Source organism: Amblyomma americanum, chromosome 9 (assembly GCF_052857255.1).
Source record: "Amblyomma americanum isolate KBUSLIRL-KWMA chromosome 9, ASM5285725v1, whole genome shotgun sequence".
In the NCBI taxonomy this organism is placed as follows: Eukaryota; Metazoa; Arthropoda; class Arachnida; order Ixodida; family Ixodidae; genus Amblyomma; species Amblyomma americanum.
The window spans coordinates 24686579-24705102 of record NC_135505.1 but is presented as its reverse complement, the minus strand read 5'-3'; the positions used below and the strand labels follow the sequence as shown (position 1 = coordinate 24705102).

The following is an 18524-nucleotide window of genomic DNA, read 5'->3' as shown; positions in this document are numbered from 1 at the left end:
ACTGCAGAGGCCCGAACTCTGGTTGCAGTCCTTGCAGCCGCCGGCTACTTTGATGGGTGGGCTTAACTTCGACTCTTAAGGTGTCAAGCGGGCTGGAGTCCCGGTTTTTTGGAGGGGTCCTGAGCATGGAGTGCACTACCCCGCACCTCCACCAAAATGTCACGCGTGAATGCGGTGATCACTGAACCCAGGAACGCAGGATCCGACGAACGTCGGCACCACAGCTCAAGATCGCTAACACCTCAGCTTCCTCTTCTTCGAGACGGCGCGTGCTTCAGGTCAGCGCTAAGCGAAAATGCGGAATGCACTGTGTCAATATGCCAGTCTTTTGTTTTGCAAATATCACTGTAGAAAACACAGCCGAGTGTCAAAAACTACAGTTTTGTCTTAAGATAAATGATCACACGATAAAACACTTTCGATGCCTATATGCAACCTTAGACTGGCAAGAAATTTGTGACATTAAGGACGCAAACAAAGCATGGAACCTTTTTTACAGTGTATACTTGCTTATTATGGTTTAGCATATTCGCAACAGGACAGCCACAGCCTTGGATAGACTGCTCTTTGTACGAGCGCATAAAAGTCAGAAATTGTATATACCACAATTTTGTACGCACCCGCAACCAAAGTCTGTTCGGTTCATTGAAGGAATACCCAAATTATATGCAAGGCGACCTTAGGACGGTTAAAAGCTGTACTATGAGCGCCTTTTCTACGATATAGTACGCAATGATATGCGCAACTGTGAACACGATAACTAACAGAAAGAAGACATATCACACGCAATAGCATCCAAATTAAATAGCAACGAAATTTAAGGAATAGAACTAGCTAATGCAATGAACGAACACTTCACTCAAGCTCCAGCGCATACGAGAAGAAAAAAAAACATTGTTTCATCTGTGATGCAGCTGTTGTGTCTCAAATTTCAAACACCATCTTTTTCCAACCAACGGGTACCGCAGAGGTCATTATTATTGCCCTTGAAATTAACAATCATGTTTCAGCAGGTGTAGATTGTTTTGCTTCGTGACCGACCAAGCACGTCGTGTGTGAGATCCAGTAGTGCGCTAGCATATACTATCAATTTAACACTTTCTTCCAGTGTTTTAAAGAGAAACTGAAGATCGCACGCATGACGCCCGTATGTAATGGTGGTGGCGAGAATCAAATTAAAAACTACACGCCTAATTTAGATTTAGAAGTTTTCTCAAAAATCTTTGAGGAAGTGGTTTATCAAAGGCTATCAGTATTTCTTTTTAAGCAAGGCATATCCTCTTCCTGTGAGCACGGGTTTCAGAAAAATAAAGGAACCGAGCAAGCACTTGTATGTATTAAGGATAAAATAATAGAAAATATTGAGGCACGAATGCTCACAATTGGGTTATTTTTCGATCTAAGAAAGGCTTTTTTTTCTAGAGATCACAAAATTTTGCTGATAAAATTTTAAAGGTATGGTATACGTGGAGTGGCTTATGCGCTTAAGCGTAGTTACCTAAGTGGTAGAAGCGAATATTTAAAAATGCAAGGTGTGTCCTCCTATACAATGCTGCTGCAAAAAGCTGTCCCGCAAGGCTGAAAGCAGGGTACATTGCTTTTCTTGTTATACGTCAATGATATTTTAAACATAAAAGGCGCTCAAAATTAATAATGTAGCAGACGACACCAACTTACTTTTTGCTTCTCTTAAAATTAATCTGCTAGTCTAGCTTACCTATTTACTTAAATTTGTTATCTAATTGGTTGCCTGAAAACATGTTGCAGCTGAATACAGATAAGACTATGTAGGCTTAAACCCGACCGTGGCGGCTGCGTTTTTATGGAGGAAAAACGCTAAGGCGCCCGTGTGCTGTGCGATGTCAGTGCACGTTAAAGATCCCCAGTTGGTCGAAATTATTCCGGAGCCCTCCACTACGGCACCTCTTTCTTCCTTTCTCCTTTCACTCCCTCCTTTATCCCTTCCCTTACGGCGCGGTTCAGGTGTCCAACGATATATGAGACAGATACTGCGCCATTTCCTTTCCCCCAAAAACCAATTATTATTATTATTATTATTATTATTATTATTATTATTATTATTATTATTATTATTATTATGTAGGCTTAACGCCTCAGGAGCGGAGGAAACGAGACCACTGCTACTAGCCGACACCAGAACAGAACTGCCAGCCATCGGTGGTGGTGCAGTGGAACTGTCGAGGATTCGCTAATAAGGCCTCTGAAGTGAACATCCGCCTTCGCGACGGAAAGCTGAGGGCATGGGCGTTCCTACTGCAAGAGCATAATGCACTCCCACGCCTTTCAGGTTTCTGCGCATACCATTCACCATCTATCCCTGATCGCCGTTGCACCGCCTCCTCCCTCAGCCCAGGTAAATCTGCAATTTATATTGACAGTTCAGTTCCGCACACACCGCTCGACCTTTCACGCTGGTGCAACACACGTCAAGAGGTTGTCGCCCTTCTCGTAAAACCTGCACGCACACCCCTTATTCTGGTTTCTTTTTATTGTCGTCCTGGCTCCGCATCTCCTAATCTGGGATGGGTTCGTTTTCTACGTTCTACCAACCCGGGTATCTTTATTCTAGTTGGTGCTGACTTCAACGGCGCACACACTGCGTGGGGTTACCCATCGGATTCCTCAAGGGGTTCACACATCCAAGGGAGCTTTTCGGATCATTCCTTTCAACTTTTGAACCACCCGAATACTTCTACCCGCCCACGAGGTGGCCCGTATTCACCTGATTTGACTTGGTGGTTAGGCCCCGGTAACCCTCGTTGGGCTGTTGATTCTGATACTTGGGGTAGCGATCACAGCCCTATTTTTATCTCCCTCACGCCTACGCGTCTACGGAAAATACGCCGCACTGTACGAATAACATCATGGGACTCCGTACGCGCAGACAATCATTTATCTACATTCAGCCCCTCTTCAGCATTGTCTACTCTATCTGCTGTTCTCGCTACTCACACAATTACCACTACTGTAAATGAAGACGACCCAAACCTGGACATACATCTCTTGAATCTGTGGGCTCTTCGTCGCCAGGCGGATCTTTACGCTACTCGTCACCCCGATGACCCTTCGGCTCTTCCTACTCTTCACCGCGCTACCGCACGGGGGCGGCACTATGCAAAGCGGCTAGGCAGGCAACGCTGGGCTGCATGGTGTGCCCGCCTGTCCTCTACGCAGGGCAATCGACATCTTTGGAGAGTGTTTCACGCCATGGAGCGCCCTTCTCAGGTTGCAGATTACACAGAGAGCATTCGCCTCGCGCTAAATGTGGATGAGGACACATTTGCACAACAAGCGGCCCGTCAATTTTTTCCAAACCATGACTGCACCGCTACGCCTCCACCTCACTTATCGGTAACAGAGCCCCCCGATGGAATTACTTCTGACCTCACCATGGCAGAGCTGCTGGCCTCCATTGACCGTTTAAAAACTACTACTACTCCCGGGCACGACGGCATACCTAACTCCTTATTCCGTAACTTGGAAGGGAGGGCTTTGGAAACCCTACTTGATACTTTTAACGAAGTGTGGCTTTCTGGCGTCATGCCGCGAGACTGGAAGCATTCTATTGTGGTTCCAATACCCAAGTCAGGTCAGCCTCCAGTATCTCTCTCGGCCCTTCGTCCAATTTCCCTTACCCCTACCATCTGCAAGCTTTATGAAAACATTCTAGCCGCACGCTTATCATGATGGCTGGAATCCCATGATTGTTACCCAGATTCCCAAATTGGTTTCCGCCCACAATTTGGAACGGAGGACGGCCTTGCTACTTTGGCTGCTGACGTGCTTGACCACTCTCCACAGAGTCACCTTGTACGAACCGTAATCGCTACAGACATAACAAAGGCATATGATAACATCCTTCACTCTGCCATTCTTGCCTCCCTTCAAACTCTTGGTCTCCCTCACCGGTTCCTCCTCTCCATTCACGCCTTTTTAGCAAATCGAACCTTCAGCGTGCGTGTCCACGGAAAGCCCTTGGGTAATTTCACTTCCAATAGAGGAGTGCCGCAGGGCTCCGTTCTCGCCCCCACATTATTTAATGTGGCTTTAATTCCTCTTGTTCGAGCCCTAGAGACCATCCCTTTTATCCGCGTGCTTGCATATGCCGATGATATCACCTTGTGGTGCTGTCATCCAGATGCGTCTATTCATCAGTCGGTCCTTCAACACGCGCTGGATGTATTGACATCTCGCCTCCCACCTTTGGGTCTAACATTCTCTCCTACTAAATCATGTTTCATTCGAATTGGAAATAAAGCCGCCTTACGGAAAGCTCCCCCTTTAAATATTACGGTACATAATTCTCTGATTCCTCAGGTAGAAACTGTTCGTATTCTTGGTCTTCTCCTCCATACATCTGGGACTGGCACCCCGTGGCTACAGCCACCCGTAAATCGGCTCACGCTACTCTAGGTCTGATTCGTCGCATAGCTATGCGCTCTGGTGGCGCACGTGCTCATATGGCCCGCCAGCTTGTGCGCTCTATCCTTCAGCCACGGATAGTATATCAGGCTCAATTTCAACGTCTCACCCGCAGACAGTGGGACTCCCTTGAAGCTATCAATCGTGAGGCTATGCGCGTCATAACATATCTGCCTCGTTTAACACACATACCTGTGCTACAGGAGTTCGCCCAACTTAATACACTCAGTGAAATCATCGACCAACGGGTGGCAAATAGAGCTCGAAAACAGTCTCTCAAACTTCATCGTTTAAAGACACTTCCACCGTGGTCCTATTGCCAGCTCACTGACAATCGCTCCACTGTTTCCCCGTCGGTATCTGCAGCGTATCTGCCTGAAGGGTGCATATTATACACGGATGCATCTCATTCTGCAGAGAGGGGAGTTACTGCTGTGTATAGTCCATCTCATCCGCATCTCCACTCGCGCGCAACGTATACTGCGGATACGTGCACTCCCCTGGCATTGGAACTTCAAGCCATTTACAATGCCATTGCTTCCCTTCCGCTCGTTCCAACATTCAATACAGTTCACATTTACACCGACTCCCGCGCCGCCCTTAAACAGTTTAAGGCTGTTCGACGAACGTTCCAGATTTCACAATCTATTCATGTGCTCTGCGCAAAGTATCCATGTCCTGTGCGCATACACTGGATTCGCGGCCATGCCCAGGATCCACATAACATTCAAGCGGATGCTATGACTCATCTTCATACATTAGACGATCCGCCACCTTCCCCTCTTCCCCCAGATCCGTTCCTGTCCCACGTTTCCGATTCCGAAGTTCTGCGCCAGCGAACACGCGCTCTAATTCCTCCGTGTTCGCACCCTCTCCCCCGTAGTCTTACTCGGCAGGAGGAGGTATCCGTGCGCCGGATTCGGGCAGGGGCGGCTCTGACACCATCTGTCCTTCATCAGTGGCGTGCCAAAGATCTGCCACTACCTGACAGGTGCCCTCACTGTGGCGCTGCACCGGACATATGTGATGTGCGGCACTTGTTGTGGACGTGCCCAGCGACGGCTGCTATCAGAAAACGGCTCCTCAGGGAGGTGGGCCTGCGGTGGAACCGCGAAAGTGACTTCGTGAAGTGGACAATGGACAACCGTTTCATTAACAACCTCTGCGACTACCTCAGCGCAACGGTTCTTCACTCCTTCTTTTAAGTTTAAATCCCGTGCATTCCTTCCCCCCTTTCCTTTTTCAACTTATGCCTCATGGCACACTTCTCGAATAAAAAAAAAAACTGCCAGCCGTGGCTGCACGAGCCACGACCAGGTGCCGACTTTATTCTCTTCGCAGGGTTGCGCGCGCTAGCCTGGTTGTCGGCGCCGCCCAAGAGAGGGTGCTTCAACTACATACATCTGATTTAAGCCAATTAGTAAAGCTGTCGAAAAAGAAATTCATATCATCTGCTATGGCTCTGCTATTAAACGAGCAAGCGAACAGAAGTTTATGGGCATCTGGATTCAGGAAGCATTATTTTGGAACAAGCACGTTTCTTAACTATGTAGTGAACTCTCAAGAAATATAGTTATAACATAAAGAGTAGCACATCTGACAACGCAGTGGATAAAAAACAGCTGTACAAGACCCTTGTTTTCTCGAAACGTTGTTACGGGACTGTGGTATGGGCACAGCAAGCAAATCCAATTAGTGTAAGTTATTAATCTTGCAAGAACGAGTTCTGCGCATATTCTCAAAATATCAAGGCCCTTATGTAAATCTGAGAATAGGTTCGCTTTTTCAACAATATTCCATGTTACGTGCAGACCAGACTTGCTACATAAACTTTCTTCAAGTCATATATAAAGAAAAAATGTACGTACAGTAGGATTATATAAATGCAGGCTGGTATAGCTTAAGACACGTGAGACGACTCACACCTAAGATAAGAACGAAAAATGGAACACAATTGTCTGCATTCCAATCAGCAAATATGCTTAATATATGCGCAGAAATTGTTTACTACGTCTGTTCTAAGCAGGCGTGCAAAAGCAGTTTAAAGAACTATTGCTGAGTGGAAATATTTGCTTCCATGGGGGCACGCCACCGCAACTATGCAGGTCACACGAATGCCCTTTTTCATGCAGGCCTTACTTATATGGATTACCACGCTGCCGGGCTGTCAAGGCAGCTGTTACAACCTGGACATGGATTCCGACGTTTGGCAGCAAGCTGACTTCATGGACAACGAAAGCGACGCCGTGCAGTACCCGCTTGTTTCAAGCTTTCCCCATCTGGCGAACCGTTTCCGCATATGGAAACCAGGAACTACGCTCAGCACCACCGCATTGATTAGAGCCTTACTCATATGGATTACCACGCTGCCGGGCTGTCAAGGCAGCTGTTACAACCTGGACATGGATTCCGACGTTTGGCAGCAAGCTAACTTCATGGACAACAACAGCGACGCCGTGCAGTACCCGCTTGTTTCAACCTTTCCCCATCTGGCGAACTGTTTCCGCATCTGGCAACCAGGAACTACGCTCAGCGCCACCGCATTGATTGGAGCCTTACTCATATAAATTACCACGCTGCCGGGCTGTCAAGGCAGCTGTTACAACGTGGACATGGATTCCGACGTTTGGCAGCAAGCTGACTTCATGGACAACGAAAGCGAAGCCGTGCAGTACCTGCTTGTTTCAACCTTTCCCCATCTGGCGAACCGTTTCCGCATCTGGCAACCAGGAACTACGCTCAGCGCCACCGCATTGATTGGAGTACAAATACCGCCATCACACTGCGATCACTCGGGGCACGCCACCGCAACGATGCAGGTCACACGATTGCCCTTTTTCCTGCAGGTTGGTTACTTACCAAATTCAATTTACATTCGCTCTGATAACGCGTTTTTGGTTGCGGTGTCGTGCCCCATCGACGCTGACTGCAGTTTGCGAAAGTTCTTGTGCACTTCATGTTACCAGTGTATCAACGCCTATGTCGTTTGCCTAATGCTTGTGCTAGCCGGGGATGTGGAATTGAACCCAGGACCCCCAGACAATAACGCCCCTAACCCGTCCCTCGAGTCAACTGCCTTGGCTATATCCCGCATTGAATGCTCTAAAAAAACTGTGCTTAGTGAACTAGCGTTGATTAGGGCTGCTCAGTCGAAGGTCGAGGATTCAATATATCCAGCCTTTCGGTGCGAGTTGACGCCCTGGAACAAATTACGAGCTCTAATCAGTTAAGTAGCCCGAGTTTATCAGCAGATCCTGAGATGGTTAAACTTTCATCCGACATTAAGCTACTTTCAGATAAATGTGATGACGCTGAGAACCGTCTCCGACGGTCCAATTTGCTGTTTTTTGGAATCACAGATCAACAAGATGAATCTTGGTCCGAGTCTGAATCGCGGATTATTTCATTCTGCGCGGACGAGCTCGATGTCACAATTGATAGCCATGATATTGAGCGTGTTCGCAGACTTGGCCGTTTCCAACAAGGAAAAAACCGCCCTATCATTGTAAATTTTATGAGATTTAAAGACAAAGGGCGTATCCTTTCTGCCAGCTCCAAGCTTAAAAATTCTTCCTTTTCTGTCCGTGAGGACTACTCTGCACGCGTTCGCTTGGCAAGGAAGAAACTTTTTTCGTATGGTCAGCAACGGGGTGGCTCATTTAAAATCCGTTTTGATAAGCTCATCATGAACAACAATCAGTTTGTGTACGATGCTGTTGAAGATTCTGTGGTTGAATTAAATTTATAGCGCTCACCGCAGGCACACAGGTCCTTTATGCACCAATGTTTAAAAAATCGCACGCGTGCAGCCCCTGCCCCAACCGATAAATCAGTTTCCGTTTTACAAACAAATATCCGAAGTTATTTTCCAAAGAAGCCGTGGAAGCTATATTGCAAGACAACAGCACAGATATTGCCAGCTTTACTGAAACGTGGCTCACACCTGATATACTGAATGACGAACTTTTCCAAGATAAGCAAACCTTCACTTGTTTCCATCGTGACAGACCAGGGCGTAGGGGAGGTGGCGTGATGGTTCTTGTTAAAAGTATTCTGGTGTCTTCTGCTATCGCAGTCAATAGTAAAAGCGAAATCATTTGCGTGAACGTTTCTCTTGCTCATTGCACTAATATAATAATCGCATGTTACCGAGCACCTGACTCCGATCATTCCTTCATCGACGACTTAAGTATCATTCTGCTCGACATAAATAAAGTTTCCCAATGCCAACCTCATAGTTAGCGGCGATTTTAATTTCCCAGACATCGACTGGGATAATCTAACCGCATCTTCCCGCCATTCCAGAGAATTTTTGGACCTTATTCTTTCGTTTGACCTCTCTCAAGCAGTCAGAATACCAACTCGGGGCACTAACATCCTAGATCTTGCTCTTGCATCTAATCCTGATTTAATGCAGTCTTTGTCATCCATCACCGCTCTTAGCGATCATAGCATAGTGTTGTTCAACTTTTCAGTTCGCAATACTTCACGACAACGCTCAGCGAAATACATACGCGACTACAAAAAAGCCAATTTTTCTAAAATCAATGAGGAACTAGCCAAATTTCTTCTCCACTTCGAACAGACTGCTTCTTTCAGGTCTATTGATGAGAACTGGTCCATGTATAAAGAAAAAATCACCTCTTTAACTGAATCTTATGTACCCCTCGTTTGCATTCGTGGTGATGCCGGGAAACCGTGGTTTACCAACTCTTTAAGAAGTCTGTGCAATAAGAAAAAACAATTATTTAGAGAAGCTAAGAGCTCCAACTTAGCGTCTAAATGGGAGAAATATTTTAGCTGTCTGAGAAATTATACTAAGTTGCTTAAGAGCACTAAACAAGACTTTTACAACAATGACGTACTCGATATCCTTCGAAACAACCCAAAAAAGTTTTGGACTATTTTAACTCCAGGTCGTAGCGGTTCACATAATATATCTTTATTAGATCAAGATGGTTGTCATGTTCCAAATGAGCTTCGCTCGGACGTAATGAATACGTACTTCTCATCTGTTTTCACCAACGAACCAGCCGTAAACATTCCTACATCACAGAGCCTAAATGTATCTGAAATGCCACCTGTTAGTATCTCAGCCGAATGAATATGTAGGCTTATTGAAGATTTAAAGGTATCAAGTGCTCCTGGGCCCGACAACCTTTCTGCGAAAATTCTTAAAGGTACCAAAGTAATATCCAGTCATTTCCTGCAAATCATTTTTACGCAATCCTTGCTTTAAGGCAGGTAACCGCTCTGATCCATCAAATTATCGTCCCATCTCGCTAACATGCATTGCGTGTAAACTACTTGAACATATTATTTACTCCCAAGTAGCTAATCACCTCGATAGAAATTCTTTTTTCTTTCCAAACCAACACGGATTCCGTTCTGGCTACTCATGTGAAACTCAACTTTTCGAATTTACGACTGACCTCCACCTAAACCTTGACTCCTTGTTTCAAACAGATAATATCTACCTCGATTTTTCGAAAGCTTTCGACCGAGTTCCTCACCAGCGCCTCTTGGCTAAACCTTCCTCCCTTTCACTGCACCCGCTGATATTATCATGGATTTGCAGTTTCCTAACTAATCGTTCGCAATACACCGTCATCAACAACCATCCTTCTACCGTCACTAAAGTCACCTCTGGAGTGCCTCAGGGCTCAGTTCTTGGGCCGCTCCTGTTTCTTGTCTTTATCAATGACCTTCCTGTCGGCATTTCATCATCCATCCGTTTGTTCGCAGATGATTGCGTTCTTTACCGCCGTGTTAGCACTACGAAAGACCAGTCATTGCTGCAGGACGACCTGAACTTGATACAAAGTTGGTGCTCGACCTGGCTCATGAAACTGAACGAAACTAAATGCAAGTTTATGCACGTGTCCCGTAAACGATCTAACCTGCACTTTTCTTACACGCTAAACAGGACCGCGCTATCTGAAGTTGAATCCTACAGGTACCTCGGCATAGAAGTAACAAGTGATCTTAACTGGTCGAAGCACATAACGTCCCTTGCTGCTAGCGTTTCTAAATCACTAGGATTCATCAGACGATCGCTCACATTTTCTCCCCCTAAGGTTAGACTAATCGCATACGAAACTTTCATCCGCACTAAACTTGAATATGCATCGAGCATTTGGAATCCCCATCAAAAGTATTTAACACATATGTTAGAGGCCATTCAAAATCAAGCCGCTCGGTTTATAATATCAAATTATGATTCTCGGTCGAGTGTTACTAATATCAAATCCTCTGTTGGTTTACCTTCCTTGGCATCCCGTCGTAAGATAGCAAGACTCTGTCTATTTCATAAACTTTATTATAATTTTCCCAAACTGCGTGAGAGCCTAATTATGCCCCCTTTAAGATCATCGCGACGTTTGTATAATTGCCGTAGTAATCAACGCATTCATTGTTCAACCAATGCGTTCAATTCCTCGTTCTTGCCAGCTGCCATAGCCGAGAGGAATGTCCTTCCAGGCAGTGTTGTGAATGAAGTTAATTCCCTAAAATTTAAACAGATGTTAATTGATTTATTCCCCAAATAATTCCTGTTGAAGGCCCTTTTTCTTTCTTTTTCTTTTGTTTACTCACTTACTTGCTTGTTTTTCTTTTGAAGTGTTCACAGTTGTATCTACATGTGTTAAGTTTATGCTCCAATTTTGTTCTTTGTGACATGATTATTGTTCGCCCCCCCCCCTTATATAATGCCCCCTGGGGCCCTTAACGGTAAATAAATGACGATGATGATGATTAGAGTCATATTTTTTTATCTCGGTGGAATAGTTGATCCAGCCTTTCTCGTTGGACTAGACCTTCCACTTTCTTTCGTAATTGGTTTCTTAGTGCTTGATCTCCTTTGTTTCGTTCTACGTTAAATACTGACATTAGTTTTCTTCGTTTTATTTTGACATAGTTTCTCGAAGTTCTTTATAGCGCTACAAAAAAACAAGGGCACAGGAAGAAGTACACAGGACGCTCACCAACTAGCTCCACAACGTGTTTTGTTAAGTATTTTAACACAAGTATGCAAACAGCTTTTATATACCAAGAGTACGCATTTCCAATTTTAGTAGTATGCGCTTATTTTGTATAAGATTTGTGCCTTGTATAGATGATTAATTGTTATGTGAGAGTGCAACCTAACTGCATTTTTTTTTCTACAATTCATTGTTCAACTTTGAATGTAATCGTTCCGTAGTTTCTGTGTTTGCTCTCGATTCTGTACACAAGCGGGTCGGGACGTTCGTCAGGCACTCGGTGCCTTTAGTCCCAGCCTCTCCTCGTACCTATATTGGAAAGGAAAAAACAAATACAAGATGCTAAAATTCAATAGGCCCTCCATGTAACATGGCGTTTGCGTCTGATATTTGTCTACGCATGGTTTCCTCTTAACTAAATAATCTTAAGTGGCCTCCCGGCTTTATAGCATGGTCCACTATCTGCGTAATATGCTACTTTATGTCATATACCTTACGCTTAATGATTAGCTTTGAGAGCGCGGTCAGCGTTATTCCTTGAATGGAGTTGGAAGCTTTCATGTTTTGGCATTTTTCAGTCAGATCATTCATTGCCTCATAGAGCTTGGTAGTGTCCTAACCATCATACCGCCTTCTTCTATTGCGCACACCGTAATGATGAGGGGATTCCCGTACAATTCGAATTACGTTATATTTTCAGTCTTGACATTTCGGCTATTACGCGTTCAGTTACGGTTCTCCCGATTACGGAAGCAGGTATTCATAATCTGTAAATTATTTCGCTCTGCAAACACTACGAACAACTCTCCTTTGGTATTGCTAGAATCGATGGCATAATCACCCAGCGCTTGGTCTCTTCCCTGCTTACCTTGGCGTTAAAGTCATTCATCAGAAGAGTGCACTTGCGTTTTCACTTTACTTATTGTCGATTCCATGTCTTAGTCTTTTGACTATCTTGCCATCATGACTAGACACGTGCGTAGGCCTTTAGAGCTTTGATATCCACCTATTATTAAGCTTAGGAGCAATACATGCCCCGCTTTCGTTAATAGCATAGAATTTCTCTGTTTTGAAGTTGTGTCCCTACTGAGCACAAATTCCGAACTGACGTTTTCTGTATCCGCTAATCCACGATAGCACAGCACGTGCCCTCCATTTTGCACTGTATACGCCTCATCTGTCCTATTAACCTCACTATAACATACCAATGACACCCATTTAATACCCGCTAGTTCCTCGAGCGGCACTTCTAGGTTAGCGTCATTGGATAACGAATTTGCGTTGAACATTACCAGGTTCCGTTTCAAATGGGGGTCTACTCGCAGCAAGATTCCTGACACCCACCGCAGCGTCGCAGTTTTGACCACCACCTTCGTTATTTGTTGCGCAGCCGCTAGGGATTCGGGGTTGGGATAAGTGGTATGTTCCCATAGAAAATGGCGGTCGAATGCTACATTAGAAAGTAGTACTCGGATGACAGGGTGCGCTATGGGCTCTGGTCGCCAGGATCAGGGGCACCCCAGGTCGCCTGGCAATGCAATTGCTTGAAAACTCTGATTTTTAGTGCGCTAGCAGCTACAGTGGCCATTCCCCGCATGTAGCCCTGGCCTGCCTGTGCCTGCCTGTGCCTGCCTGTTCCTGCCTGTGCCTGCCTGCCTGCCTGCCTGCTTGCCTGCCTGCCTGCCTGCCTGCCTGCCTGCCTGCCTGCCTGTGCCTGCCTGCCTGCCTGCCTGCCTGCCTGCCTGCCTGCCTGTGCCTGCCTGTGCCTGCCTGTGCCTGCCTGTGCCTGCCTGCCTGTCTGCCTGTGCCTGCCTGCCTGCCTGCCTTCCCGTCCGTCCGTCCGTCCGTCCGTCCGTCCGTCCGTCCGTCCGTCCGTCCGTCCGTCCGTCCGTCCGTCCGTCCGTCCGTCCGTCCGTCCGTCCGTCCGTCTGTCTGTCTGTCTGTCTGTCTGTCTGTCTGTCTGTCTGTCTGTCTGTCTGTCTGTCTGTCTGTCTGTCTGTCTGTCTGTCTGTCTGTCTGTCTGTCTGTCTGTCTGTCTGTCTGTCTGTCTGTCTGTCTGTCTGTCTGTCTGTCTGTCTGTCTGTCTGTCTGTCTGTCTGTCTGTCTGTCTGTCTGTCTGTCTGTCTGTCTGTCTGTCTGTCTGTCTGTCTGTCTGTCTGTCTGTCTGTCTGTCTGTCTGTCTGTCTGTCTGTCTGTCTGTCTGTCTGTCTGTCTGTCTGTCTGTCTGTCTGTCTGTCTGTCTGTCTGTCTGTCTGTCTGTCTGTCTGTCTGTCTGTCTGTCTGTCTGTCTGTCTGTCTGTCTGTCTGTCTGTCTGTCTGTCTGTCTGTCTGTCTGTCTGTCTGTCTGTCTGTCTGTCTGTCTGTCTGTCTGTCTGTCTGTCTGTCTGTCTGTCTGTCTGTCTGTCTGTCTGTCTGTCTGTCTGTCTGTCTGTCTGTCTGTCTGTCTGTCTGTCTGTCTGTCTGTCTGTCTGTCTGTCTGTCTGTCTGTCTGTCTGTCTGTCTGTCTGTCTGTCTGAAGCCGGTTTTGTGGCAGGCGTCAGCGAAATTATCCGTGAGAGCCTGTTCGTGAAGAGCAAACTGGATCGCAACCGAAGCCAAGCAACCCATTTCTCATCGTTTACAGCGCCTGCTATAGAAAGACACTGGCTATCGCATGACCACTGCACCTCTGCGCCAGGATTTGTGGAAGATTCCCGGGGATCTAAGATTGCAGACAATGACCAACCCAGCATATGTGGACCATAACTCATTATCGCAGTCCGAACAACAGACGAATCAGGAATACTGAATCTGAATACCGGAAGCGAAGTGAAAACCGAACTGCTTGCGCGCCTAATTCGCATTTGCCATTTGCCTTTCGCAAGGCGCGTATGTTCAATTCGAGCAACTCCTTCGTGCTTCAAGGCTTCAAGGATGGTCTGATAGAACAGGAGATGAATTGCTGCTCTTTAAAAGCACGGGTGGCTTAGAAATTGAAACCTCCACAGTTGGTCACTTGATTTCGGCGCAGGTCATATAAGAGATCCTGTCCTGAATGAACAGGAACTGCCGTGTGCCAGACGGGCACAGACATCTTTCTTCGTGCTTTCTGTCTAACATAGGCACCGTCCGCCATAGGTGCGCAAATTTGGGAAGCCTCCATAACAGTGAGATGTGGCATGTGGAAAGCTCTAATCCCGTCTTATCCAAAGACAATGAAGGTGCTCGGAGTGGTCAATTAATCGCTATCCTAACTATCCAATCGCTTTTGCTGTCGAATTGGAGCTACTCGTCGTGGCGCCACCCTTCTATCACCGGTCAGAGCTCTCTCACCCCCTTGCCTTCTCCTCTGCTTTTCTGCTTGTGCTCTTTCGGTTAAATCTTCGGAACTTAAAGGCGCTCAACCCGCCAATGAGCGCTTAACAGTTTCTCCGTAACTCCGTAAAGAATCGCTCAAATATAGCAATTCGGTAATATAACAGAGGCGGTTAATCTTTTATCAGATGACAGTTTTGAGCGAAGCTTCTTACTGCTTACCGTGTTTATCAACTTCACTGTTGGCCGTAGGCAAATTCTATATTGTTTTGAACAAACGCAAATTCCTGCGAAGTGACCTAAGCCCTCAGCACCGGTGGGATGAAGATATTAATAACATCACAACAAAAGTTACCTCTGTTATTAGCGCATTATTACACCTCAAATTTACGATAACCCTCCCTGGGAAAATAACTTACAATTCATTGATTAAAGGACAACTTAACTATGGCCAAATCATCGAAGGTACGACGAGGCGAACATACAAAACGAAAATATATATTTTGCAAAAAAGAGCGATAAGAGCAATTATCAATATCCTGTTAGAGAACCCTATTTTACCTGCTTTTCACGTGCCCGTTTGACAAGTATTTTTCACCTATACAACTTCAGACCGCATCTAATAAAAAACTGTCGCGTAATGATGACAAAAGCCTCCAACACACCCACATAATACAAAAAAATTCTCTATATTCAACACATCAACAAGAAAGATGGACCGTTTCGCAACCAAGGACTAATTATGGCAAGCAACGATTTGTTTACACGTTGTCAGCGTTGCTATACAAGTTACAAATTGCGAACATTGATCATTCTCCCACTTCTCCACGTCTGTTACTCAATCGATTGCAATCTTTAGAACTTGAAAACTAATACCTGCGTCCACTTGATATACTTCGCATTGCACTCGTACTTTTGTATTTCTATTGATTGTTTCTCGCTCACTATGAGTGCTCTTTACTACCTTTATATTACTGAGTGTTATTTTTTTATAATACGTATGTGCTCCTGAACTGCCTGATCTTTTCTCGTTGTCCTTGCTTCTTACACTGTAGGGGCTGAGGGCCGGGCAAACTAAGTAGTTCATCTTTTTTCCGAGTGTCCTCTGCCTGTGTAATGTTCTTTCTGTACATGACAACTTGAATATATTTCAAACTTCAAAGCTTCAAGTGTTATTCATGCTAATATCGCTTCTCCAAAAAGGATGATCCACAAATAATATAACCTATACGTACCTACACGCATAGAAAGGCATTCAAGAAGTAGATAATTATGAAGCGCAATCATTTAATGGAGGAGACGTATCTCAGAAGGTTGTATGTAGCTCGCTGTGTTTGGTTTATATAAAGCAACGCAATTTAGTGCATCAGGCAATAATATTTTGGCACGGCTAACGCTTGTCAATTATACACTGAGAGATCAATAATTTCTTCATTAATTAAGTGTGCTTAGGTTCTCGTATGGTGTAGTTAAAATATGAATCAGTGCAAACTAGTTGCTGCTTTGAACATATTGACTCCTTCCTTTCTTTGTTTTCCGTGAATTTTCCTCAACATTTTCCACTCCTTTTACACAGAGTCATGAAGGCGGTCTTTCATTCATCGTATTTACGTATTCACGTTGCGCAAAAAAACATATGCAGCAACGCACCTTCTTGTTGTATTCCGGCCTGGTGGAGAGGAGAACGAGGCTTGCGAGGAACCCTTGCGAAAAACTGAGAAGCGTCAGCCTTGGTGCACTGGTTTTATTGAGGACGTGGTCAATGACTGCGGCCACATCGTAGCGGCCGACTTCGTCGAAGCTGTTCCAACAACAGAAACCGGAGTAATAGTGAGGCTTCAATACTAGTGGCACTTTCTCTATCATTACGTCCAACAAAGCAGGGGATTGCAGTATAGAGGGAACCTAGGGTTTTGCGTTTAATGAATGGGCGCGTGAGACAGTGGAAACTGTTTATGGATCACATGCCGTGATTATTCCTTCCTGCATGCAAAATGATTATGCTGATGACTAACCATGACGCCTGTTCATGAGCGGTGTTCCTGCTCACTTAAGATTTATTAACAAATATTCATCACCATACACATTAGACTGACAACGCCCACTGCACGCCAAAGGCCTCTCCGATTATGGTGCGAAAGCAAGGGCTCTCCGTCCTAGTTATGCGCTTCTTGAACTTTCTCATCATCAATGTACGCAAGCGGCCAACTGCCGTGCCGCTTTTCTGCAGAAATGTTTTCAACGCCAACGCGTATTGTTCTAGTGCCGTGTTTGTGGCATAACATTGTCCACGGCTACGCACATCTCTCTGTAACTACCACCACATAGCTCAAAAGTGAATATTGGTTTCATTTCAGTATTAGTGAAAGAAAAAGACACTGTGCAGTGCACAGCGCTAGAGTGTTGCAGTAGCGTGGCTTTTTGGGCTTGTTGGTACATAGTTCCAATGCACTGTAGCGCAGCAAAAGACGAGGACACAAGAGACGAGAGACGAACACCACGAGCGCTAACTTCCAACAAATTTTATTCTCCTGAAGCATCACATTTATACACCAGAAAACAGTAATCACACGTGCGAACAGTATCGATTTCTTAGAAAAACGAGCTCTTTATCTGAGAGGAGAATGGAAGGTGTGCTTACACACGAGTATCCTGACCTATTTATCTTTTCGGCTTCAATGATTTCGCGCGTTAACCTTTCTCTACTTATTCCTATTACAAGACTTTTATCAAAGAAAGGCTTACAGGGTTTTGACTTGCATGCGAGAATGTGGTCAACCAGCGATCCGCCTTGCCCGTTTCTGACGTTGCGAGCGTGTTCCATTAGGCGCTCGTTCAGACATCTCCCCGTCTGGCCGATGTAGTGTTTCCCGCATCAGAAGGGAATTTGATATACAACACCTTCATCGCACGTGACGTAGGGCTTCTGGTGCCTATTTGCGCATCCACGCGCTTTGTTGGTGTTGGTTTTTCCCTAGTTTGCACAACGTTGCAAGTTTTTTCGGCGCCGAGAACACGACGGTCGCATTCGCTCGTTGACCAATTCTTTTTAAATTGTGGGAAATCTTGTGTAGATAAGGTAATACAACAAGGTTTTTCCGTTCACGAGGAACTGGGTCTGGATTACATTGATTTTCTGGTTTCATTCTCTTATCAAGTTTTTCTGCAACAGAAACTTGAACATGGGAGAGGTATCCGGCATTAGTAAGCCTCGTGGACTGCTCTTGAAAACTATCGGTCATCATGTGCGGACAAGATTTCTGGAGAGCATTTCGAAAACATAAATTGACAAATACCTCTTTTTATCAGTTTTGAATGAGCGGAGTGATATGGCAGCATCGGCTTGTTGCTTCGCGGCTTGTAGACCCAGCATATGTGATGACCGTGAAAGGTGAAGTCTTGTCCGCCCATGATGACCGATAGTTTTCAAGAGCAGTCCAAGAGGCTTACTAATGCCGGATACCCCTCCCATGTTCAAGTTTCTGTTGCAGAAAAACTTGTTAAGAGAATGAAACCAGAAAATCAATGTAATTCAGACCCAGTTCCTCGTGAACGAAAAAAACTTCTTGTATTACCTTATCTACACAAGAGTTCCCACAATTTAAAAAGAATTGGTCAACGAGCGAATGCGACCGTCGTGTTCTCGGCGCCGAAAAAACTTGCAACGTTGTGCAAACTGGGAAAAACCAACACCAACAAAGCGCGCGGATGCGCAAATAGGCACCAGAAGCCCTACGTCACGTGCGATGAAGGTGTTGTATATCAAATTCCCTTCTCATGCGGGAAACACTACATCGGCCAGACGGG

General features: G+C 45.5%; 1 protein-coding gene across 1 annotated transcript in view; it reads right to left on the bottom strand.

Moving 5' to 3' along the window:
- LOC144103246 (tear acid lipase-like protein) overlaps nt 1–18524 on the bottom strand; it is a 163669-nt gene that overhangs the window by 68413 nt on the left and 76732 nt on the right. Inside the window, exon 4 of the mRNA XM_077636020.1 lies at nt 16368–16518. Within this exon, the coding sequence (XP_077492146.1) occupies nt 16368–16518 (151 nt within the window). The remainder of the gene's footprint in view (nt 1–16367; nt 16519–18524) is intronic.